General features: G+C 47.7%; 1 protein-coding gene across 1 annotated transcript in view; it reads right to left on the reverse strand.

Annotated features, from left to right (window-relative positions):
• Nucleotides 1–22,731: 22,731 nt before the first annotated feature.
• OPN5 (opsin 5) overlaps nt 22,732–26,894 on the reverse strand; it is a 28,534-nt gene continuing 24,371 nt past the window's right edge. The window contains exon 6 of the mRNA XM_074988998.1: nt 22,732–22,795. Within this exon, the coding sequence (XP_074845099.1) occupies nt 22,732–22,795 (64 nt within the window). The remainder of the gene's footprint in view (nt 22,796–26,894) is intronic.

Raw genomic sequence — 26,894 nt, forward strand, 5'->3', positions numbered from 1 at the left:
ACCCCGCTCTGATGCTGTCAGATGAGCTGACAGCCTCTGCGAGTCACTTGGCAAAGAGTGGGGGCACGACTCCAGGACCCAAAAGGGGCAGGGCTGGGGCAGCCAGTTCTCCGCACTACCTGGAGCCTTGCACACCCCCTCCAGCCCTCAGAGCTTGCAGCGTGGCATTCTGGTGGCAATTTAAAGGGGCCAGGGCTCTGGCCACTGCTACCACCACAGTAGCAGCAGCAGCAGTTGGGAGCCCCAAGCACCTTTGATTTGCTAGGACCGAGGGCAACAGCCCCCTTTTCCCCCTCCTGCCCCCATCAGAAGGCCTAGATGCTATCAAGACAATCTTTCCATGAGAAACTTCTGCATCCAGGAATAGAGGGTCAAGATGCCTGTTCTGAGGGTGGATTAAAATTCCTTTTGCATATAAAGGGTATTTCTTATTGTGGAAAACATTCCAAGAAGCCTAAGTGTCTTTTGAATCTGGGTTCCAGTGAAAGAAAATAGGACTGCAGTGTCTGCTGGCAGATCTACACTTAAAATGGTGCAGAAGCACGTCAGCTGCAGATGCTCCTACACTAATGGAGGAACTTCTCCCATCAGCGTAGTTACCCCACCTCCATGAACTGGCATGAGCTATGGCAACAGAGAAATCCTGTCCACACCAGGGGTTAGATTGGTAGAACTGTGTCCTTTAGGGGTGGTGATTTTTCACACCAATTTGTCTGTATAGTGGACTCTGGCCTAAGTCACTTGAGTGATGATAACATTTTTATCCATTGACTGTTTTTATGTGTTTTTAAAAGTTGGTCCAGAAAAAAGGAAGAAACAAAAAGCCCACGTGGCAGTGAGATGTGTCATCTTGGGCAACAGGTGGTGGCCTGTAGGCTAGCCAGAGGATCCAGCAAGCAACAGCAGAAGCGCATGTGGTCAGATCAGCCAGTGTTGGTAACTGTCCTGGTAATGGGGTCCAACTGCTTTTCTGCCAGCCCCACCCCCACCTTCTGTTAAGTCAGCTGTTTCCCATTACACCAGACATCCTGGAGCACAAGACGCCTGCAAAGCCCCAGAGGAATGTTAGATGTTCAGTGGTCTCCATAGGGCCACTACAATGGCAACCCCAGAGATAAGCACAGCAGGGTTCCATAACAGAAGCTCCTTTTTGGTAGATAGGAAGGACTGAGCTGGACTGATTGGTGTTTCCCTCCAATCACAGGAAGCATAATAGGTGAGATATGGTCACTTTATCCTGCTCAGCTCTCCAAAGGGAAGACCCCAGTGAAGGGAAAAATCCCTTCCCAACCGCCTATTTTGGCAAGCAGGTTGACTCCTGTGTGGGGAAAAGAATTTCCGTAGATAAAGTGCATAAGAAATTGCCCATTTTTGACTGTCAAGTTAGATAACCCAATCAGGTTCATAACTTAGGGCAGAAGTTTGGTTGCTGGATTAGAAGTACTAGGCCTGTTACTCCTTTCTCATATAAAACATGGTATTGCATTGTCTTTCCTATAACCTCTTTGTATCTTCTCACTTTCTAGTTTCTCCAGAATAAGGTCTGTAACATCCTCCACCCCCCTGGAGGCTCTTTAGCAAATTACCTGGACAATCTAGTCTGTGTTCAGTTCAGACTGGCTGATTTGTGTAAAACTCACTTTTCCAAATATTCTTTTACCTCTTCTGTGTCATTAGTCAATAGTTTTAAGGAGAACCACCCTGACCTTCTAATTTTTCAGACATCTTTTTCCTTTGCTATTTTTTTCTTGTTAAAAAACAGCTCTTAAAAAGAAAGGTACCCAAACTTTAGAGTGATTCGCAGAACAGAGCCAACCCTCTGAAGTAGTTGTGTTTTCACCATTACTAGGAATAAAATAAAAGGAAATATTTCTTCTCTGAGAAGACCATGGTAAGAACTAATGAGCGTTAATCTGCCTCTCTTGCCTGGATAAAACTATGCACGTCCAGATATCCAGAATGCCTGTAATACTCACAAGACTTTGCTATCCTAGGTGATATGCAGACAATGTGCAGCAGTAGCATCCTTCAGTCTATATAGACTATGGAACACGCCCTTTGTAGTTCCATTTGGCATCCTCATTTGCAGCATCGGCTGTGACTGTGAAGACCCACACGAGAGTGACAGTCCTTGCTGCATCTGTTGCATATGTAATGGGTGTCTGGCAGGTCCTTGCTGTGCTTTCTGTGGGCTTGCTTCCCCTTTGCTAGCTGTCCTTGAACAGAACATCTCTGTTGACCCAAAGGAAGCTGGCCCTTTGTCATTGTGACCTAGTTCATTTGTCAAAGCAAAACGTTACCATCTCAAAGTATTTTAAAGCAATTGAGAGGATTTCCGTGATTCTGAGGCAAGATAACAGCATCATCCAAATGAAAGTCCACATTCTGCTTCCCTGGCTCAGACTATGGCCTTACAATGCAAGCAGCCTAATTTAAATCAATTAATTTTTACAATAGCATTTAGACACCCCACTACATAAATGAGTGTCCAGACAAGTACAACAAGGACAGTCCCTGCCTCCAGAGAGCTCGCAGTCTAGGAAGTAAGTGAAGGGGACTGTTTCAGGTGTAAGGTAGTGCTCACATATGAGCAAAGGAAGCAGATCTGGCTTTTTGTCACAGGATGCTGGACGAGTGTCTGACAAGGCTTGTGGCCATTCTGCAGAAACACAGTAATACCCCTCTCAGAGCAGCAGACCCCACATCCATTGAAGTTGTTGAAAAGAGACTGGCTTCAAGGGTCTTTGGAACTGTTCCCCAAGAACAGACGCTGCTTGCTCTTTTGTTCCAGAAATGGATGCTTGGCAAACATCCACCAGGAACAGGGCTGAGACAACCAACCTCCTATCACTTTAGCTGGATTTGAACCTGGGCCTCAGGATGAAAGTTAGATGCATCTGATTTTTAAAGTGGCGGGAAGGAATGTAAATAAATACAAGTTCTCTCCTTCTAAAAGTTATGAGTTCCAAACAGTGATCCCTGTAAAATGAGCACCTGGACGGCTGACCAAGAGAAATCTAGGTGCTGCCCAGGTAATCAGATGAGCACCCACAGCCTCCTACCACTGGCACCATGTGTTTCTGTGGGTGGTGCACATATGCACATTCCTCAGCACACATAACAAAATTTATTCCACACATCGGCAGAAAACATTGCATGGAACACTGATTCCAAGCCAGCTTTTTATGAAATATAGGCAGCAGCACTTCCACCGTCAGTCTGCCTGAATAAAACCCACTCTTGACATATGATTTGTGTTTCAATTTATTGATGTGCTTCTTAAATTCTGGCAAAAGGTTTGCCCCTATTAACAGCAGAGGGGGGAACCTATCCGTGATAAGCATCAGGCTTCTTGGAGTCTTTTCCTGGACTCTCATTCTGCTTTCTTAAGCATTTTCATAGGTTTAAAATTCTATATTTCTTTCTTTCTGGCAACATTCATCTGACAAGTACACTCCTTTATTAGTCAAATCTATTGGCGATGTCGCACTGTCCTATTTTCAATTGAACCTGACCTTGGAAGAAAATTAAACTTGTTGGTGGGGAGGAGTATGTGTGAAAGAATTCTCCACTTCATCCTCAGCCAATTGTCAGCTTGAATCAAGGTGAGGAATTTTACACCAAAAAAACCCAGATATAATGAACTGATCTATTGGATATAAATTAAACTGGTATTCTTTTTTCTTAAAGCCTGCAAGAATGCTAGCCTAATAAACTGCTCTTCATCAGATCACCTTCTGTAGGTCTGTGAAATGATTTTTTCCACTACTGAATCTTTCTGGAGGGCAGCCAAGCAAAAGAAGGGATCAGTGCTGGTGTGAACAGACTTGCATATTTAAGCAAAACATGCAATCTGTCCTGCAAAGGCCAGAGTGACAGCAACATTTTTACAAATAAAAAGAGAGTACAACACAAATCTTCCTGATAGGCGGGCTTATAGATTAAGCCAGCTAATAAAGGCTACGTCTACACGTGAAGCCTACATCGAAGTAGCCTATTTCGATGTGGCGACATCGAAATAGGCTATTTCGATGAATAACGTCTACACGTCCTCCAGGGCTGGCAACGTCGATGTTCAACATCGACGTTGCGCAGCACCACATCGAAATAGGCGCTGCGAGGGAACGTCTACACGCCACAGTAGCACACATCGAAATAAGGGTGCCAGGCACAGCTGCAGACAGGGTCACAGGGCGGACTCAACAGCCAGCCGCTCCCTTAAAGGGCCCCTCCCAGACACACTTGCACTAAACAGCACAAGATACACAGAGCCGACAAAGAGTTGCAGACCCTGTGCATGCAGCATGAATCTCCCGCTGCAGCAGCAGCAGCCAGAAGCCCTGGGCTAAGGGCTGCTGCCCACGGTGACCATAGAGCCCTGCAGGGGCTGGAGAGACAGCGTCTCTCAACCCCCCAGCTGATGGCTGCCATGGAGGACCCCACAATTTCGACGTTGCGGGACGCGGATCGTCTACACGGTCCCTACTTCGACGTTGAATGTCGAAGTAGGGCGCTATTCCGATCCCCTCATGAGGTTAGCGACTTCGACGTCTCGCCGCCTAACATCGAAGTTAACTTCGAAATAGCGCCCGATGCGTGTAGCCGTGACGGGCGCTATTTCGAAGTTAGTGCCGCTACTTCGAAGTAGCGTGCACGTGTAGACACAGCTAAAATGTCCCTACAATGCAGGAAGAGGAGAATTCTGCCACACAGGAAAACTCCACAGTAGTGTTCTCATGTGCCTCTCAAACAAGAGGCTGTCAAACCTCCCACTTGAAAAGGATTTTACTCTGGAGAAAGCAAGATCCTGGGCTTCCCTTGATACACTTTTTGGCTTCTGTAAGATCACTCAGCGCTCCATGCTCTAACCACCTATCACCATTCCATTAAGCAGAAGTGAAAAAAAAAAAAAAGTACCCAAAAAGTTACTTAAATAAGCGTGCAGCTGCCTTCATTTCTGGATACTTGAGTACAATCAAGATGTGAAGTGTGAGTACTTTTACTCAGGTAGTTTTCAGGAGGGACAACTGTGATTTGTACTATAGTATCCCCCCACCCCACAAGAAGCTATACTTTTACTCAAGTAACTATTTGGGTACTTTTTCTACCTCTGCTATTAAGTCAATTCACAATTTTCTGTTTTATGAAGTTGACAGCCCAATTTCCTTGTTATGCTTCATCTCGCATCTATGTTGATCTGTGCAGCCCTGCAATGAGCACCGGTATCTCTGCTCATGGTCATACAGCTACTGAGCCTAGCACATACCTGATGTCACACTAGTGAAATCATCAATGATGCATACAGCATACTGGGGACATCCCCCTGCTTGCAAGGTTTCAGGCATTGCTGAACATTGGTTACTCCACCCAACTGCTCAGGAACAGATCTGGCAATTGGCCCAGCCCCTCTATTGGTCTGCACAGGCAAAACAGCTTTCGATGTTGTCCTAACTGGAAGGGCGACAGTCTTTTTGTGAGTAACACTGCGGAGTTGGTTCAAGAGATTTACTGGATCTGCTACTACAGTTCCTGAAGTGTCAGCTCTGATTAGCACGGGCTCCAGGTTCGACTCCAAATATTGGAGCTTGTAAACTTTCATTGGCTATACCACTCTGCACCCAGCTAATGCTTTACATCTCCAAAGAGTTTTACAGTTATTTATAATACTACTTCTCCTGAACCTCCAACACAGTAATTTTTCAATAGTCCGGTCCAATTCTCCAGATGAAGAAAACCTCGGGAGGGAGACTGGGACCAGCAGCTAGTAAGGGAGAAAGAGAGAAAAAACAGATGAAGAACCGGAGAGGGAAAATGGGAATGGCTGAGAGAGAGAGAGACAGAGTGAGTGTGTGTGTGTGTGTTTGTGAGACGGGGAGAGAGATTGGAAGTTGATGGAAGGCAGGGATATTGGGATTTGGACAGACAATTTACAGGCGGGTAATGAATTATAGTATCATGGAATACGAGAACTGGAAAGGATCTTGAGACGTCATCAATTTCAGTCCCCTGCCTGCACAGCAGGCCCAAGCACCATTCTGATAATCCCTGACAGATGTTTATCTAATCTGCTCTTAAATAGCTCCAGTGATGAAGTGCTTCCAGTGCTCTATCCCCCTGCCCACGGGTTCAATATTCATATTTCCTCCATTGGCTGACCAATGCCGTCAGTCTTCCTCAGAATGGCTCCAGTCCATCAGAAAATTCCAAAGACCAAGTCTTCTCTCTGGTTTACCATTTTCCCCAAAAGCTGCTTCCATATTCATTTAAAATCACAGGAGCTTTTTCCACCCAGGTTATAAGTGTGCATCCACCCTCTTTGCTTCCAGTCCCTCTGATTCGCCTGGCTGGGGATGCAGGTTACTTCACTGAGCGTGGCTCCTGGAGCTTAATCCCATCATAAAGAATATGCAAGATACTTTCTCCCCTTAACTTTTCCTTCAGAACTAGTCGCTTCTTCAGGAGGCATCACGTCTTTATGTAAATTTCTTCAGAGCTGTTGTGTGCAGCTGTTCGAGGATGCCCGCTTGCCAGAGGTTAATTAAGCTGTAATACAGGATGGACTATCTGGACCTTGTACACTGCAAAACAAATCAAAAGTCTTTTCTTGAGCAAAACAGAAAGTGTAGTCAGAAGCAGGCTCCAGAGCAGGTGGGAGTGTTTGTGGTAATGGCAGCGGGAGGCTCCTTCCTCTGCCTTCCTGGCCTCATCCAGAACTGCTCTTTGAAAGAAGCTGCCAGCCCTTTTTATCAGGCCTGATTGGCCTCTGCCTGCGCTGAGTCCCATTAGCAGCTGCAGTACTAAGGGTTGCTGGATCTGCCAGCAACTGACCTGGGAAGTCTTCCCAGTAACTCCTGAGCCGCGTCTACACTAGCCAGCTATTTCAAAGTAGCAGCGCCAACTTCGAAATGGCGCCTGCCATGTCCGCATGTGGCGAGCGCTATTTCGAAGTTGAAATCGACGTAAGGCAGCGAGACGTCGAAGTCGCTATCCTCAGGAGGAGATAGGAATAGCGCCCTACTTTGACGTTGAACGTTGAATGTCGAAGTAGGGCACATGTAGACGATCCACGTCCCGCAACATCGAAATAGCAGGGTCCTCCATGGTGGACATCAGCTGAGGGGTTGAGAGACGCTCTCTCCAGCCCCTGAGCTCCATGGTCGCCGCATGCAGCAGCCCCTTACAGCTCCCCGCCCCCTTATTTCCTGTGCAGGAAGCTGAGAGCTCGTGCAGGCAGCAGCACTGCCACGTGCCCAACCTGCATGTCCCTCTGCAGCCTCAAGCCAGCACCCTGCACCCCATGGCAGCCAGCCAGCCCCCCAACCGCCCACAGGGCACCCTCCCAAGGGGACCCAGGGCTCCCAGCCTGACAGTCAGCAGGGGAAGAGGCAGCGGGGCCCCTCCTGGACAGAGGCCGAGATCCAGGACCTGCTGGGGCTCTGGGGCGAGGAGGAGGTGCTCCAGGTAATGGGTAGCAAGAGGCGGAACGCGGATGCGTTCGCTCGGCTGGCCGAGGGCCTGGCTGCCTGGGGTCACCCTGCCCGCACTCCTGACCATGTGAGGAGTAAGGTAAAGGAGCTACGGCAGGGTTATGCCTGGGCCCGGGACACGGCCAGCCGATCTGGGGCTGCCCTCGCCGCTTGCCCCTTTTACAGGGAGCTCAGGGAAATCCTGGGCCCCCCGTACAGATCCTCCCCGCCCGGCCACCCTTGACACATTGGCCGACGAGCCCCAGCAGGCCCCAGAGGCGGAGTCCGTCCCAGAGGCCAGCCCTGCACCCCAGAGCCCCCCACAGGAGCCCACCCCTGGGACACCGGAGGAGGAGGAGGAGAGGGCTTCCAGCGACGGGGGGCTCCAGATCGCCCCCCCCTCCTGCAGCTCCAGCAGGGCGTCCGCCTGATGGGTGTCCCCCGACCATGGGAGTGGACCATCAGGTATGTACCCCCCTGGTGCACATCCCCGGGGTTAAGGGGTGGGGACAAGAGACATGACCAGGGCCATCCACACACCCATATGACCATGGCCCTGAGGACAGCAGTGGCATGTCCCTCAGAAGAGTCCATCAGCCCCTGCCCCCCATCAGGACAGCGCCATGCCCCATCCCTGGGGATGGGGGCAGCAGAACTTAGGGTCCCCCAGGGCGGGGGGGGTTGGACACCCAGCAGCAGCAGCAGCAGCATCTCTGGGGGATGGGGAACCAGCAGCAGAGGGGTGGGGGGACAAGGGCCACGGGTCAGGGCCCAGACTAACGGCTGTCTCCACTCTTCTCCCCGCCTCTGTTCTGTAGCTGCACCATCGGAGGGCCCAGAGAGCACCGGCGCACCATCTGTGGTCCCGGAGAGCCCACCGGGGCCATCCCAACAGGCCAGACCCTCGGCGGAGCACGGACCAGCCCCAGGACGAGCCCGACAGCGTCGGAGCCATCCGCGGGCGTCCACAGACCCCCCAGCTGCTCGCCACCCTCTGGCGTCAGCTGGAGGTGTCCGAGCGGCGCCTGCAGGTGGAGGAGCGGCGCCTCGAACTCCAGAAGCGAGTGCTGGCCTGGAGCCAGGAGGCTTGAGGGGGGGGCCTTCATGCACACCTTCCAGGACATCGCATGGCACTTGCCCCCTGCCCCCCCCCCCGGCCACTCCGCCCGCCATCCCTCCACCATCGGCCGTCCTGGGGCCTGCCAATGAGGGGGACCATGGGCCTCCGGATACCGCCCGGCCATATCTGCCGGTTCTCCCGGCCCCAAGCAGCCTTGACCGGGCCTCCGACCGAGACGTGGGTCACGCTCCCCAACACCAGGCACAGGACAATAGGGGTGCGTGGCTGAGGACGTTGCCCCCCAAAGCCCCCTCCTTTGGACTCATCCCCCCCATGTTTGTGTAAATAGTTTTTGTTCTACCCGTTTTGTACCTGCCCCCCCATGTACATAGTTCCCCCTTTCTTCTTCTGTTTTCTATTAATAATACAAAGGGTTGCAGGGTTTTGTTTAAAAAAATTCCATTTTTTTATTGTACAGAGGTGGCGGGGGTGTGTGCTCTCGGGTTCTCTGTGGTGTGGGCGTGGGGGCAGGGAGTGTTGTGGAGGATGGGGGGGCGTGCAGTGGGTGGCTCACCCACAGCTGGCTCTGCCAGCGTTCACCCCGCCGCCTGGTCAAAATGGGCCCGCAGGGCCTCCCAGATGCGGATCCCCTCAGGGTCGACCTGGCGACTGGGGGCAGCGGGTGGCTGCACGTCGGCCCTGCCAGCCTCTACAGCCCAGCCCTGGAAGAAGGCCTCTCCCTTGCTCTCCACCAGGTTGTGGAGTGCGCTGCACGCGCCCACAACCTGGGGGATGTTGGTGAGGCCTGCATCCAGGCAGGTGAGGAGTCACCTCCAGCGCCCTTTGAGGTGGCCAAAAGTGCGCTCGACCACCTGGCGCGCATGGTTCAAGTGTGTGTTGAACCACTCCTGGCTGGCTGTGAGATGGCCCGTGTAAGGGTGCATGAGCCAGGGCCGGAGGGGGTATGCCGCATCTGCGACGAGGCAGAGGGGCATGGTGGTGTCCCCCACAGGGATTTCCCGCTGGGGGATGTAGGTCCCCACCTCCAGCCGGCAGCACAGGCCCAAATTTCTGAACACCCGGGCGTCGTGGGTGCTGCCAGGCCAGCCAACATAAATGTCCAAGAGGCGGCCCCGGCTGTCCACCAAGGCCTGGAGGACCACGGAATGGTATCCCTTCCTATTCAGGAAGCGTCCTCCACTGTGCTCTGTGGCACGGATGGGGATATGGGTCCCTTCCAGAGCCTCAGAGCAATTTGGGAAGCCCAGGCTGGCAAACCCCGCGATGGCAGCTTCCGGGTCCCCAAGCCTCACGAGCCTGTGGAGGAGCAGGGCATTGATTGCGCAGACGACCTGCAGGGGAAGGACATGAGACAGCACCGGTGAGGAGTGTGCAGGGTGTGTCTGGCCCTCTCCCCCCAGGCTCCCCCCCAGGGCTCTCCCCTGGGCTCCCCCCACTCCCCATGGGTCCTCTTACCTCCATGAGGACAGCCCCGACGGTGGCCTTGCCCATGCCGAACTGCTGCCCTATGGATCGGTAGCTGTCTGGAGTGGGCAGCTTCCAGACAGTGATGCCGACCCGTTTCTCTACAGTGAGGGCACATCGCATGGGGGTGTCCTGGTGCCGTTAGGCAAGGTGAGCCACTGGCAGAGCTCCAGGAATGTCTGCCGGCTCATTCGGAAGTTCCAGAGCCAGCGGTAATTGTCCCACTCGCCGAGCACCATCCGCTCCCACCAGTCCATGCTCGTGGGGTATCTCCACAGCCGGCGGTGTGTGCGGCGGGGGGCGCTGGGAGGGCAGCAAGGTCTGGGGCTGCTTTCTCATCCCCTGAGGACAGCTCATCTTCCTCAAATAAAAGACGGTCAGCTGCCTCCTGCATGGCACTGAGCTGGGCAACCACTGCTCCTCCAGGGGCGGGTGTGTGGGCCTCTGGCTACTGCTGCTGCTGCTGGGGGTCCATGGTGCTTCCACAGGGTGTGCGTGCCTATGGCTCTGCAGACCGCGTGCCGTGCAGGCTGAGTGTGTCTGGAAGGGGCCCTTTAAGGGAGTGGCTAGCTGTTGCCCCAGCAGTGCTAGTCCGCCCTGTGACCCTGTCTGCAGCTGTTCCTGGCACCCTTATTTCGATGTGTGCTACTTTGGTGTGTAGACGCTCCCCTGCAGCGCCTACTTCGATGTGGCGCTGTCCAACATCGACGTTGAACGTCAACAGCACCAGCCCTGGAGGATGTGTAGACGCAATTCATCGAAATAGCCTATTTCGATTTCGCTACATCGAAATAAGCTATTTCGATGTAGCATCCCAGTGTAGACGTAGCTCTGGAGATGCAAACTCACTGCTCCTCACTTTTTATAGGCCCACTTGCTCTGCAAGGCAGGATGTGCCCACACAACAGAGTCTCTTACAAGGAGCAGAGAACATGTCGGACACCTCATCACATACATAAATCTTAACTTACCATGAAGCCCAGGTCCTTTGGGATCTCACAATAATTTAGTTTACTTTTAGGCACCCACTGAATTTTATAGGGAACTGTCATGAGCTACCTTGTGCCCAGCTGATTAGCAGAGCACCCTCAGCCGGCAATGTGCATTTCCATTGGTGGTGCACATTCATGCATGCCTTGGTGCACATAACAAACTTTATTCCACCCAGGGATGGAAAAAAGTAGAGGGAACACTGGTGCCAACATTATGACGGTTGCCCACCTGCACATCTCACAGCTACTGTGGTAACATGCCATATAGTGCAAGAGAATCAAAATAAGCTGAAGCACTAATGACACTTTCCCAAGAGCTTACTAAGGCCGGCCAAATTACATAATTTGCTTAGTTGCAAACACATGGTTTTACCATCTTCACATGTCAATTAAATTATTATATTTTAATGTAATATTATCTTAATTCTTTTAACTCTGACATCAATTCTTTTCCCATTTTTAGCATCTTCAGAAGAAAAAAATCTTACCAAAGGAAAGAAATTACTAATCGCCAAGTGTCCATGGGGTATAACTGTGTGGGTGTTCTCTCGATCTCAGTGGTTTCCTACTGATCTTAATGTATTTTGATTTTTTTCATAATCTATTTTAACTTTTGTTGCTGACACCTTTGATTCTATTTCCACGTATCACAGTAACTGATTTTGGTTAAAGAATAAGTTTTTGTTCTTTTATAAAGAGCTGTATAATCATCTTTGAAATATTAGCTCCAGAAAATTCCTTTCATGCCATTTACAAGGGTGACCTTTAAAGAAAAAATAAACTTGATTAGCTCTTTATTGCCTTAAAATTTTTGTCATTGGATCTCAGAGAAGTCTATCATCAAAAAAGTCAAAATGCAAGTATTTCCTTTGCTCCAGGCTCAGGAAGGAGCAGCTCTAACTAGTCCATTGTTGCGACTTTCAGATCCAAGCAGGCTTGAACTCCATTTCAACTAGCTTTCCTGCAAAGGCTCTGTGTTCAGATCAGAGGTTGCAAATCTACCCGGTAGACTTCAAGGTATGACCTAATGGTGCAAGCACATCACTTATGTGCTTTACTATTTGCACGCCCTCTCAGGTAGTTATCACAGAACACCATTGGAATCCTGGGATGACTGTTTGTAACGCTCCCAGACAAATGGTGGTGTGTGTGTGTCATGACAACATGGTCAGAGATGAGCCAGCCTTTAAGCCTTAACTTTGCCAAATTGGGCAGTGGAAGTGGAGTCAAAGACCTGGATATGAGCCCCTCCCTTCAGGTCCTATGTCAGATCCCACAGTGGAAATGGTCAGTCTTCCCATTGTGACTGAGAACACTTATTTTAGGCAAATTCTGTCATGTCAGGCTATAGCCTTGCAACAGCAGCTAAGGCTGTGGTTTTTGAAGCCAGCGATTCCAAGATCTGTCCTTTCTGCTTTCAAGTCCTGAATAATGACAATTGCAGAGACTGGGCAGGGGGGTTGGGAGTGAGGGTGGTCCTAGATTTGCTCCCAGATACTGCCATGGTTTCAGCTAAGAGACTGTAGCCCATTTCTCCATTGTCCCACACAACAAACACTAGTCCCCATTAGGCACCCATGTGAACCTCTACGAAAGAGGCAGGGCTAAACTTATGTGAACATAGACACTCCAGAGGGAAGTTGGAAGCTGGGACAATCAAATTTATTGTTTACATCAAGCTTATACCACCAGCAGTCTTACACCACTGTACTTCCTGTAGATATTCACAGGAGCTGTATCTGCTCATGAGATCCTACAGTCCCTGACATGACCAAGACTAACCCACATACTTAACTCTATGCACTCGAGGAGTCCTGTTGACTTGAATGGCCCAACCCACATGCTTACAGTGAAGACTGTGCATGAGTCTTTGCAGAACCAGAGATCTCATTAGGAGAATGTATGTTGGAGGTTGCCCTCTTCTAGTCACCACCCAGAGGAAGCACTGATGTTTTGAGTTTGTGCAATACAACAAAGAGCGAGCTTAACATCATAGCATTGCATTGACCCAGCATGTGGCAAAATGCTGACCTTGCAAAATCAGTTTGAGAATCTGCTAATCTCTGCCCTGCTGGCAGGAAGGGGCAGAGTGGTAGTGACAAAGACCAGGATGCTATATTATAAACACAGGTCAGAGTGGATTGACACCCTCTTTAAGGCAAGTAATCTACCCTACCTAGCCAGCCAGCTCACACAGCCAGGGATCATCGTTTTGCTCAGTATTTGTACAGAACTTAGCACCTGGGAGTCCTGCTGCTCTACTGGTGGCTTCTAGGTGCTACCATGGTAGAACTAAATACAAAATGCTCCTCCTTTCCCCTGATGTGTAAGCTGGGAAGTGGAGGTACCATGTCCACAAGGGAACCCTTCAGATCTCAAAAGGTCTCTACCACTCTACACACTCAAACTATAAAACGTAAAAAAATTCTAGACAGAAATCTGAGTTTGCATTGAATGGACTCTCTCTAGCTTTACACTCCAACTAACTGAGCCAGCTTCCCTTCCTGAGGGACTGCATGTGTGTATTTGTAAATCTTCATTGGGAGATTTCTGTTCACATTGTGCAAAGGGTATTTCTTTTCACCTTACTGGGCTTATGTTCTTTCCATTATGCCACAATGGGCTTGGTTCTTTTCTTTCTCCTACTGAGATCAAGGACAAAAGTCTAACTGATGTCACTGGGTTATAGAGCAGATTCGATTTGCGTATCTGTGCTTCAAACGAAATCTCCTCTCGATGCTTCTGTTAAATCGAGAGCGTGTAGGCCTAACAGAGAAAGGAAATGACTTGCAACAATTGGGAGCATTTTTTTTATTTAAAAGCACAGTCCAACAACACAGGAGTGGATTAAAAAACAAAGTCTACCATTTTGAGTCTGTTGGTCCAGATTGTATGGGTTCAGACAAAAAGCAGCTGAAAGAGGTGAAAATAGCTGTCCTGTTGTTCCAATGCAATGACAAAAAACACAGTTAAAATGGTAGGCAGTGCACTGGGTTTTACATTGCAACATAACTTACTGCTACATAACACTAACAGAAGCAATCTGCAACATCACTTGAGAAACTGCATAGATGGTATTTACATGTGAACCCATTAAGTCTATTTTACTCTGTTGATTATAATTCCAGGAAGTTGCACTGATGTTATAACATTTTAAAGAGCTATAATATATAAAGCTGGGTTATTATGCATTACAAAGTTGTAGCAGTTATGAAGTCTCAGGAGCATGAATAGTCTTGTTCATATGCCTTCCATTACTTTGATCTTACATTCTATTACAAAGGGTAGTAATAAATATTCAGTAAATATTTTATATGATGTAACTCCTTACAGTTGTAGGTAGCATTAAATGTTACTTGCTGACACTGGCACTTTAATATTGACATTCCAGCATACAGTGGCCAACCTGAAAACTTGAAAAGATTAAACAACTAAAATATAAGTATAGTGAAGCAAAACATGAAGAAACGTATAAGTACTTCTATAACAACAGTAACAAGCTCTTCATCATTTGTCAGCTGTCTGCCACCAGCTGGGTAGAATGTTGAGTGCATCCAACTCAGCATTAGCTCTCAGCTGATTGTAATGTGACCTCTGAGCATCTCTACATTTTTGTGTGTCATTTAATTATTACCAAGAGTCAGACCACAAAATCTACCCCTTCAAAAAGGAGATGATGCATTAGACATCTCTTGTGTGAAGTACTCTGATGGCAAATGTTTGTGAAGACTGGACTAAAAGGATTTAATTCTCTTCTTACTTCTGCCATGTTTTTACAAGTACCTCGACTGACACCAGAGGAGCCAACCAACAGAAGGAGGTGAAGGGGGCTATTGCCCCTTAACCCAGCATTTCAAAGGGGCCTGGAACTTCAGGCTGTGGCTGTGAGAGGAAGGGAAGGTGAAGAGGCAGCACATCAGTCCAGGCAGTGCTGAGGGCCAAATGGCCTAAGCCCCACCCATTCTGCCCTTAACCCTACCCCTTCCACTTCGTCCCATGGCCCACAGCAGCTGTTAGTGTTGCTTTCCATATGCCTGTATCCATCTGTTGCCTCTTGTTTTACACTTGCATAGCAAGCTGGCTGGGGGCAAGGACTGTCTTTTTATTCACTGTTTGTACAGCACCTAGCACTGTGTGGTCCTAGTCCATGACTAGGGCTCCTAGATGGTAACACACATAATAAATATTCTTCTTTATAAGCTTCACAGTAAATAGAGATAAGTGTCAGGCAGAGGACATGTTTTGTTACGTTTCAAATTTAGAGTTTTATCATAAAATGCAATATTTCATCTCATCCTGAATGACAAGTGGTATAAATAGATGTCATGCATGCCAGCTGTAGAACTTTATTTTCTAAAGCCATTTATTTCCCAGAAAAGTAACATTAGAGTGAACCCTAACTGAACTTGCACACTCCAGTGTATTGCAATAACCTCTAACCCTCAGTCTACTTCATTGCATGGTGTTTCACTGCATCTGAGTTCACAAGAAGATTACTTCACCGTATGGAATATGCACAAGGGTCACCGATGACTCTCCTTATGATAAAAACCCCACTAGTGATTTATCTAATCTGTTCTTGGGTATGCATGGGAATGCTGCCCTGCCTGCTTCACTTGGGAACCTGCTCCAATGCATGAGTGCTTGCATGGGTGAGGTGGTTTAACCTCAGCTTTTCCTTCTTTAGATTCAGGATTTGATTTCTTATTCTAAAATCTGAAAGTGAATAATCCACTTCCTTCATCTACACTACTACCTCCAAAGTATTTACAGACTGACAAAACTTACACCCAAGCCATCTCTGTTCTAGTCTACATCAGCTTAACAGTGTCAGCTTCTCCTCACAGCCTAGCCATTGCTTGCATGGTAGCATTTTGTCACCCCCTCTCCCTGCCCCCCAGTACCTTTCCTAAACCTTGGGGGAAAGGACCACATGTAATGGGGCAGTTTCTGTTCACAGTGTTGCAAATCAAAAGTATCTCCACTAAATTCAGGAAGCCTGAGGCCTTGTGTATACTATGACAGGTGGTCAACATCAGATACACAACTTCAGCTATGTAAATAATGTAGCTGAAATTGACATATTTAGGTCATAAGACCATAAGAACAGTCATATTGGGTGTGGCCAAAGGTTCATCTAGCCCAGTATCTTGTCTTCCAACAGTGGCCAATGCCAGATTCCCCAGAGGGAGTGAACAGAACAGGTAATCATTGAGTGAACCCTCCCCTGACATCTATTTCCAGTGTCTGACAAACAGAGGCTAGGGACACCATTCCAATCCACCCTAGCTAATGAATATTGATAGACTTAAGCTCCATGAATTTATCTAGCCTTTTTTTTTTTTGAACGCTGGTGAAGTCCTGGTCTTCACAATATCTTCTGACAAGAACTTCCACAGGTTGACTGTGTGCTGTGTGAAGCAAAATTTCCTTTTGCTTGTTTTAAACTGGCTACCCATTAATTTTAGTTGGTGACCCCTTAGGGATAGCATCAGCTGTTGACTTACCAGGGTGAAGATGCCAGGTGTGCTTACTGCAGCATTGTCATCATGGTATGCCAACAGCTGATGCTCTGCTTACTCTTCTCATTCTGATAGAGTACGAAAGTTGATGGGAGAGCAATAAATCAACCCCCACTGGCTCAATCACTCCCATCAATCCAGCTTGTAGTGAAGACATGCCGTGATGCTATGCTGTTTTGAATAAGATTCTCAGCTGGTATAAATTTACACCTTGAAGGTTACACCCTCCCAGATCACAAACTTTGGGTCAATTCCCAATACACTTGCAAGGTCAGAGGAGGAGGGGTATCAAAAGTCAGAAACAGAACCATGAGACATCAAACACCTGGGCTAACTAAACAGAAAGTCGAAAAGTGGTTTCTTGCACCACTGTAGATGGGAACCTTTGCTTCAATTCTGCTTAAGCTGCACAAGAGTCAAGCAGACTCTTCTTGAGCTCTTCTAAAGATTGGGATATTCTTATTTTGTTATATTTCAGTGCAGCACTTTCTTCAATTTTTTTTTGATAGCATAGAAGTTTCTCTTTAATCTGCTGCCAGACCTGGTATCTTTTGCTATGTCAGAAAGCTTGGCAGAATTCAATCTTTGCTTTTTTTTTAAATGATGATAAATGAAATTGGTGCTTACTTTTCAGCATTTTTATCATTTTACTTTCTCACAGTTATACAGTATTATGGGTTTTAAGCATTTTTCAGTTTTGATCAGTTCAAACGTGCGCATTTATGGGAAAGCAGGGCAACACCAGGCAAAAGAGGGCTAAGGCATGAATTGCTTAATGCCAATGCATATGAAGATTTCAAAGTTAAATATTTATAACTGTTAAAACACAAATTATCAGCATCCCACATCAAAATGTAAAAACACAACACTGTTAAAGTAAATATTTATACATTCACAAGCCGCATTTTTCTTTCTTTGCCTTTCTGTAAATGTCAATAATAATCTATGGCAGAGGTTCTCAACATGTGGATCAGGAACCCAAAGTGGGTCGTAATCCCATTTTAATGGAGTCACCAGGGCTGTATTAGACTTGCTGGGGGCCAGGTCTGAAGCCCAAGCCTCACGGTCCAGAGCCAAAGCTGAGCCCTGAGGGGCTTGAGTTACAAGCCCCTTGCCTGGGGTTGTCACCCTCAGGTTTCAGTTTCCCCCTCCCAAAGTGGCAGAGCTTAGACGGGCTCAAGCTTTTGTCCCCCAGCCTGGGTTCATTTAGTAACTTTACTTGTCGTAACAGGGGCACAGGGTAATGAAGTCTGAGAACCTCTGGTCTATGGAAACATGCTTATTGTTGAATAGTAACAGAGAGGAAGCCGTGCTAGTCTATGCACTATCAAAACAAAAAGCAGTCAAGTAGCAATTTAAAGACTAGCAAAATAGTTTATTAGGTGAGCTTTCGTAGGACAGACCCACTTCTTATTGCTTATTGTTTAATGCTTATTGTAGTTTTCTGAGGCGACATCTACACTTCAGCAATCTGTTGACAGAAGTCACTGTCAGAAGACACTTTCACACACAAAAGCAGATCAAAAAAGTGATCTGCTCTGTTGACAGAGAGTGGCCAGACTGCTCGGCCCTCTCTTGACAGAATGGCCAACCGAAAGTACAGCAGATAGGGCTGCACAGTGACCCAGAAGCCCTGTTTGTTGACAGAGGGCCCCCCAGAGCATACACATGGGTTTCCGATCTTGTGGAGAAGTGGCAGAAGGCTGTCAACAGAAGTGCCAAGTTTTGTTGACAGTATGCTGACAGAACACACTGTGGGTTTTATTGACAGAATGCCTGTCTTATCTAAAAAGCCCTATAGTGTAGATGTAGCCTTTGAGTATGGTGAAATCCACATTTATGGATAAAAATCAAACTCAAGCCAAACCTGTCTATCTGAGACCTTGTTTCTTCTTCAGACCTTTCAGTGGCCTTTAAAATCTGTACAGGAGGAACTTAAGGCTTCATGTTTAGGTTTAATTTCATTGTCTATGCCTACATGAGAAACTAATCAAAACATTTCTGCGTCCATTTGGTTTTAATGGGTTTTGGCCAGAGGGGGGAAGGGGTCATTTCCCTGGGTCGTGGCACTTCAGCAGCGGTGGAGGCCAGAGCTCTGGGCCCCTTTGAAACACTGCAGCATCACTGCTGTGCCACTCCACATGGTTGTGAGGGAGGGACACCAACACCATGATCTGGGCAGCGCAAAGGGCTGACTGCCCTGGGTCCTGCCCCTTCTGGGGATGTGGAGCTGGGCCTGTGGTGGCTGTTGGCTCCACTGACTAAACAGGCAGCAGGGGCTAGAGATCATTGAGCCAAATGAGGCACACAGGAGAGCTAAATACGAACGGCTCATGCAGAAAGCCTTGAATTGTTTCATGGTCATATACCTGCACCTCCCAATGAGTGCCCTGCCTGTAAGTTGGACCCTCAGTGGGTTGCGCTGTGACAATTGTAATTTTGGTCATACCGAAATTATTCTGCGGGAGAAAAAAACCCTGATTTCCTAGAAGAACCTTTCACAAGGCTAGGCCAGGACTTTTTCCCTGCTCAACTAGTTTGAAGAGGTGAATCATATAATTACAGAACTGAAAGGGACCAACAGAGGTCATCAAGTCCAGTCCCCTGCACCCGTGGGAGTACTAAGCACCATCTAGACTATCCCTGACAGGAGTTTGTCTATCCTACTCTTAAAAATCTCCAGTGATGGAGAATCCACAAACTCCCTAGGCAATTTATTTCAGTGTCGAACCACCCTGACAGTTAGGATTTATTTTCCCTAATACTCAGCCTAAACCTTCCCTGCTGCAATTTAAGCCCATTGCTTCTTACGTTACCCTCAGAGGTTAAAGAGAATAATTTTTCACCCACCTCCTTGTAAAAACCGTTTAGGTACTTGAAAACCATTATGTCCCCTCTCATACTTCTCATTTCCAAACTAAAGAAAAAAAAAGTTCTCTCAATCTTCCCTTGCAGATCATGTTTTCTAGACCCTTAATCCTTTTTGTTGCTCTTCTCTGGACTTTCTCCAACTTGTCCACATCTCTCCTGAAATGTGGTGCCCAGAACTGGACATAATACTTTAAGTGAGACCTCATCAGTTCAGAGAAGAACAGAAGAATTACTTCTTATGCCTTGCTTGCAACATTCCTGCTAATGCAACCCAGAATGTCTGGTTTTCCTTTTTGGTAACAGAGTCACGTTGTTGAATCATATTTATCTTGTTGTCCACTGTGACCTCTAGATCCCTTTCTGCAGTATTCCTTTCTAGACAATTATTTCCCATTTTGTGTGTGTGAAACTGATTGTTTCTTAATCCTATTTCCCTCATGCCATTTCTCCAATTTGCCCAGATCATTTTGAATTGCAGTCTTATCCTCCAAAGAACGTGCAACCCCTGCCAGCTTGGTAGAATCTGCGAACTGTATAAGAATACTCTATTCCATTATATAAACCATTGATGACGATATTGAACAGAACCAGTCCAGAACTGGTCCATGCAGAACCATACTATAGATACCTACTCTCTGAGAATGGTCATCCAACCAGTTATGTATCCACCTAATAGTAGCTCTATCTAGGCTGTATTTCCTTAGTTTGTTAATGAGGTCATGCAAGACTTATCAAAAGCTTTGCTAAAGTCTAGGTACACAACATCTACCACTTCCTCCCTATCCACAAAGCTTGTTATCCTGTCAAGAAAAGCTATTGGGTTGGTTTGACAAGATTTGTCTTTGACAAATCCAATTAATTCCTTAATTTATTTGCTCCATTATCTTTCCTGGTACAAAAGTTAAACTGACTGGTCTGTAATTCCCTGGGTTGGCCTTAAGTCCACTTTCATAAATGGACTTTATATTTGCCCTTTTCTAATCTTCTGGAATCTCTCACATTTCCCATGACTTTTCACAGATAACAATTAATGACTGTTATGTCAATCAGTTCCTTGAGTATTCTAAGTAGGCATTTCATCAGGCTCTGGTGCCTTAAAGAAATCTAACTTGCCTAGGTAATTTTAACTTGCTTTTTTTCCCTATTGTAGCTCCTGAATCTACCACATTTTCACCATCTTTCACTATGTTAGGCATCCAATCACCCCTCAACCTTCCTGGTGAAAACTGAAATGAAGTCAGTCAAACGAAGCACCTCTGCCATTGCCACATTATTAGTTATTGTTTCTCCTTCTTCAATTAGTAACTACCCTTTCCTTGGTTTTCTTCTTGCTTGTAATATTGGTAGAATGTTTTCTTGTTACCCTTTATGTCTCAAGATAGATTGAGCTCATTTTGGTGCCTTCGTTTTTCTAATTTTGCCCCTGCATACTTGATTATTTGTTTCTATTCTTCCTTTTGCAGTTTGACCTACTTTCCAGTTTTTGTAGGATTTTTTTTTTTATTTTTAGTTCAGAAACTGAATTCTACCTCATTCCCAGCTCAAGCACTACCACATACACTTTTCATCCATTGTCTGAAAATCCATTGATCCAGTAAGAACTGCTTATAGTGTAGTGTAAGAGCTATGGCAGATCCAACTAAACCACCTTTTATAAACTGCTCTGATATTCCTGTTTTATAAAGTGCTATTACCCACCATGGAAGTGCAGCTGTCACAGAAACTCAAAGGAGACACATGTAAAACACATCTGTGGAATGATGATATAATGAAAGACCCACATGTCTTTTATATTCTGTTTGTAACAACTCATCTCAAACAGGCTATTAGCTGAACTTAAATGCTGTCTTTCCTTCAAAGATTGGTTAAAGGAGTAATCAAGGCTAAAGACATTCCTGAGATTTTATATTAAATATGAGAGCTGCTTTCATTTGAAATTAATTCATTTTGGCTATGTCTACATTAGCACCCCCCTTTTGAAAGGGGGATGCTAATGAGACACTTTGGGATATGCTAATGAGGCACTGCAATGAATATGCAGTTCCTCATTAACATAACGGCAGCCACAGCACTTCAAAGGTGCCGCTTTCGATCATGCGCAGCTTGTCTACACGGGGTCCTTTTTGAAAGGACCCTACACACGTCAAAATCCCCTTATTCCTATAACCAAATAGGAACAAGGGGATTTCAACGTCTGAAGGGTCCTTTTGAAAAAGACCCCATGTAGACGAGCCACACGCGATCAAAAGCGACACTTTGAAGTGCTGCAGCCACCATTATGCTAATGAGGAACTGCATGTTCATTGCGTTGTCTCATTAGCATATCCTGATGTGGCTCATTAGCATCCCCCTTTTTCAAAGGGGGTGCTAGTGTAGACAAAGTTTTTATGTTTTAATAAGATTTGATTGATGAAATAATATACAAATGTCGACTATTTACCTTTAGATGCTGTGTAATTTGCCTACATCTCGTAAATTGAAACAAAAAAAGAAACAGGAGGTGCTTTCTGTACCCCACTGTACCTAATTACTATGGAAGCTGCCTGGAGCTCTACAGTTAAGGCTGGGGGGAAGGGTCCTTTGTATATATAAAACCAACATCATAAGAGATGGGTATAAGAGCCATGAATGAGATGAAGGCTGAAATATTTATTTTATACATTTCACCTACTAGTTACTAGCATTTCCATCACACCTCACAGCACTTTTGCCCAGCATTGCTAGTGATTGAAGATGGGCAAACTATTTGTACCAATCACTGGGTCAATTTAACCATTAATAACTTTGTGGCTGTTCTGTGAACACACTGCTTCTCTTTACAAGCACGTTCATGATTCAAGATTGCATCTGCAAACAGGTTTCAACCAGAGGGGCTATTGGCAAATACCTTACTTCCATTTCGGCTCTTAGTGGTACATGATTAATTCCTGCTTCTTGGGTTGGACAACTTTGATAAAGACAAAGGGGAATGCAGTGATTTCAAGACAGCCTTACAAATCCAGAGCATGAGCACTTGTTAGATAAAACACTTTCTACAAGGAAAAAGCCATTTGTATGAATGTGAGCAGAAAATAAATAAAAAGGGTTATGCATCCTGCCAAAGTGAATTCACAGTTTTAATCCATTAATTAATATGCCCTATATTTGCTTCTTCTATTTGCCTAACAGTTCTAATGTTGATACTCCAGTTAGGGTGAAAACTTACATGATATGTAGGTTAGAGGAGAAAAGAAATACTAAATTAAATCTTGCACTGTGTTTTAACTTATTTGTGAAGGACAAAGTGTAGATGAAAATGATTGTCAGTGTGTTCCCATATACCTGTCCATATGCCTTCACACCTCCAGGTGTGTTTCATTCATTGCCATTGGCTCTCTATTTCCAGATATCGTATACAGCCTACAGGAAGAAAAAATATTGTCATATTTCCTAAAACAACCTGGCGTATAAAAGGTTAAGATGCTTGTCTTGCATGACTTTTCATTTGTCAGCAAACATACATAGGGCTTCATCAGCAGTCTTGCAGGTTTAAAAGCTGGGCACAACTTCAGCACAAAGGCTAAACATACTCACTCATTATATCCCCTGAGCATGACCATATGACATGGAAAGGCGAAAACCAACATATGGACTAGTGTGGGAGGTACAGTTGAGTTGGCATTTTGGCACAGGGTGACACCCTCCATTAACACCCATTGATAATGTGGTTCTTGCTTCCACGTAAAATGCAGCGTTGCAGACAAGAGATGAATTCTACAGCCTGGCCTACATTGATCGATGGAGTTGTGCTGACACGCCCCTGTGGGGATGCTGCTAAGGCAATGCAAGAGAGCTCTCATTGACTCAGCTAATTTCCTTTGGGGAGCTGGCATCCTTATATCAAAAATCCCCTGGGGTAAGGTGGTGGAACTAGAGGTGTTGAGCGTGCAGCATCCGCTGACTGGAAGGGGGTTCCAGCATATATAGAGACTGAGGTTTAGTGCAGTGGCTCTCTGCACAGCTTCCCCTTTCTGTCTATGCCAGCTGCTCCTAGAAATACAGCACTGTGGTCTCTATAATGCAGATCTACCCTATGGTTAGATGTGATACTTAGCTTGGCTAATGAGAGAGGGGATACAAGAGGACTAACAGGTGGCTGGCATACATAGCTTACCCACTTAGTGGTGGGTTCAGATATTATGATACATCCTACATAAATCTTTAAAAAGGTATCCCTACCTCTATTTCTACATACTATACTGGTATCACATAAAATACAACATATGTCATTAATTGTTTTGTTATTGCCCTGCATCAGCTGCAGTTTTAGTTCCTTGCCTTCAGTGAATCTCAGAACATGACCACATCACAAAGAAAATTTCTTAAGATGATGATATGTGTCAAGCAGCAGAGAAGCTTTCCAGGGGCATCTTGGAATTTTGAACTACTGAGGCTGGACAAAATACCAGAGAGTGCACAGTAGGGTGCAGTCCTGGGATTGGCCAGGAAGTGTTCTGGATGATGAAGGGAGTTTGGTCTGTAATTTCATAAATTCTGTGAAAATACCATTTTGTACTTCTGTTTTGTAGATGCTTAAATCTGTCAGCGCTGCATGGCCTGCTGCACCTGCAGCATGGTGGTGAACAACAAACTGACAGTCTTGGTCAATAAGGAAAATAAAATACAGAGACGGAGCCAACATTTTAGCATCCTATATAAGTAAGAAAGCCAAATTCTACCCTGTGCATCCCCATGAACACCACAGACTTGTAAGAACTGGTTTTTCCTTAATGATGTCACTAAAGCAAACTACTGAGTAAGATGCTTCTTTTTCATTAGGTATCCCTGGCTGCATATACACTGCAGCTCCCTTTCGACAGGACAGCTTTCCAAACCTAACGTCAAAAGATGGTGTTTCGAAATGGAGTATCCACACAGGCAAACGGGAACTGAAGATTTGACCTGCCCTTTTGAATGGGCCCTAACGCACTTTCCAAAGAGAGCGTCCACATGTCTCAGGGCTCTCTTTCACAAGTACAGGGGCAGGAAGCATTGCGGGCAGAGTCACATGGCAGACAAGCCCTTCTGGGGCTGCTGCCTGCCATCCCTTTAAAGGGCCCCCCCAGCCCAAGCCTTGGACTGCACACGCTGAGGACCAGCTATCTGTCCCCAGACATGCTGACTGATGGGGAGCAGAGGAGGCATCCTGGGCCCCATGGATCCTAAGCAGCTTCCCCACCCCCCAACGTTGAGGCTGTGGCCATCACACTGGCTGTGGTCCTGGCCACTGTGTACCAGCGGCTTCGGGTGGCCACCTTACTAGTCACCCTCCTGGAGGCCATCCTCAGGGTATGACATCCCCACCCAGTTCCCCAGGTCACCCGCTGCTTGTAAGGCTTTTCCACAAGCAGCAAATGATGGGACCGGCTGGTGCTGGAGGACTGAAGTGATGACCGGTGGCTACAGAACTTCAGGATGACTAAGGAGACATTCCTGGAGCTGTGCCACTGGCTCGCCCCAGCCTTCCAGCAACATGACACCCGCATGAGGCCAGTGATCCCACTCCAGAAAAGGGTAGCCATTGCCTTCTGGAAACTGGCCACCCAAGACAGTCACTGATCTGTGGGTCACCAGTTCAGGGCGGGCAAGGCCACCATCGGGGCCATCCTCAATGAGGTACGCCATGCCCATGTCACACCCACATTGCATTTGGGGACCAGGGGGCACCGTGGCAAGGTGCACCATCAGGGACTTTGGGGGGGGCTGGCCCCCACCAGGGACAGGGTGAGGACTGGGGAAAGGCCTGCCCTGCAAGGGGGGGGAGAGGGTGGGGGTGGGGACAGGCAGATACACTGCACCCCGCCCAACTCTTAAGAGTGCATCCCTCCCCCACGCCCTGCAGGTTGTCCAGACCATCAACAGGGTCCTCCTGCAGCAACTGATCCACACTGGGGTCCTGGACAATACCATCTGGGGGTTCAATGAGTTAGGCTTCCTGAACTGCTCCAGTGCACTAGATGGCACACACATCGCCATCCGGACCCTGGAGCACAGAGGCAGGGCCGATGTGAATCGCAAGGGCTGCCACTCAGTGGTCTTGGAGGAGCTCGTCAATGCCAATGGTTGTTTCCAGGACATCTGCATGGTCTAGTATGGCTGCACCCACGAGGCTATGGTGTTCCGGAACTCGGGACTGGGCTTCCACATGGCTGAGGGGACCCTCATCCCCCAGTGGGAGCTCCCTGTCACGGACACCATGATGTTGCCCTCCATCGTGGCGGACGTGGCCTAAGCCCTGCAGGCCTGGTTGATGAGGCCTCACACAGGACACAGGAAGCCTAGCCAGGACATTTTTAATGAGACCCTGAACCAGGCCCACGATAGAGTTGAGAGGGGCCGCTTGCAGGGGTGCTTGCACCCTCATCACCAGACTGAAGGTGGGCCTCCACAGCATCCCACCTGTGGTCGGGGCCTGCTGCACCCTGCACAACTTGGTGGAGGTGAAGCATGAGCCATTCATGTAGGGGTGGGCCATCGAGGTGCACATACGAGTAGCCCCCTGCCACCTCGTGCCGCTAGGCCCAGCAGGAGAGGTTGTGGGTACGGGATGCCCTGCTCCAGGCCTTCAAGTGGGAACCTCCATAACCCCCCACCCTGCACACACACCCCATCACCACTCCCATGCACACACACCCTCACCCCCACCCCAACACATGCACAAGTTACTTGGGTTAAACTGTACAATAAACTTTAATTTCACCTCACAGTGCTCTGTGCCTGTGCCAACATCAGGAAACTATAGTCTGGGGGGGGATTGCAAACAGGGAGCTAGGGGGAGCTATATATAAGGGTGTTACAGCCCCAGACTGGTGCCCTTCGAACCCCAGGAGGGCTGAAGTGGGGGGAATCTACCTGTTGACAGGGGTCAAGAGCAGGAAGTCCTGTCACCCACACCTTCCCAGTCAGGGCTGGGCTGGGGCCGGCAGCATGGGGAGGTAAGGGCATGGTTGGGGTGAGGCCCTGGGGTCAGCATGGGGGGACTGGGGGGCACAGCATCCTCCTGGCCAGCCCTGGCCAGCAACATATGGGCCAGCAGTACGAGGCCAGCCGGGGGCAGGGGTGTTGGGACCAGGGCAGTGAGGTCAGGCTCGCCTGGGGGTTTTGCTGCAGGAGGCTGAGTGGGAGGGGAGAATGGGGAGGTGGGAAGTCAGAGAGACAGAGGCTGATCAGGGCCGGGGGGATGCCAGAGGAAGGGAGGCAGCAGAGTGGCTGGGTGATGGGGGATGGTTGGGTGGGGGCAGGACTGGCTCGTGAGGGGGTGGCAGCTGGGGCCAGGTGGCCCACCATGGCCTGGGTCAGGGCTTCAAGATTTTCAGCAACCTGATCCCAGTCCTGCTGCTCCATGGTGAGTCACTGCCGCAGCATGCCAGTAAGGTCCCGCAGGCATCCCACACCTCCTCCTCCCCGCCCTGCTGGCATAGTCCCTGCTTGGGGTCCGGGCTGCTCCCCTTCACCCTTG

This window comes from Carettochelys insculpta, chromosome 3 (genome assembly GCF_033958435.1).
Source record: "Carettochelys insculpta isolate YL-2023 chromosome 3, ASM3395843v1, whole genome shotgun sequence".
Taxonomy (NCBI): domain Eukaryota; kingdom Metazoa; phylum Chordata; order Testudines; family Carettochelyidae; genus Carettochelys; species Carettochelys insculpta.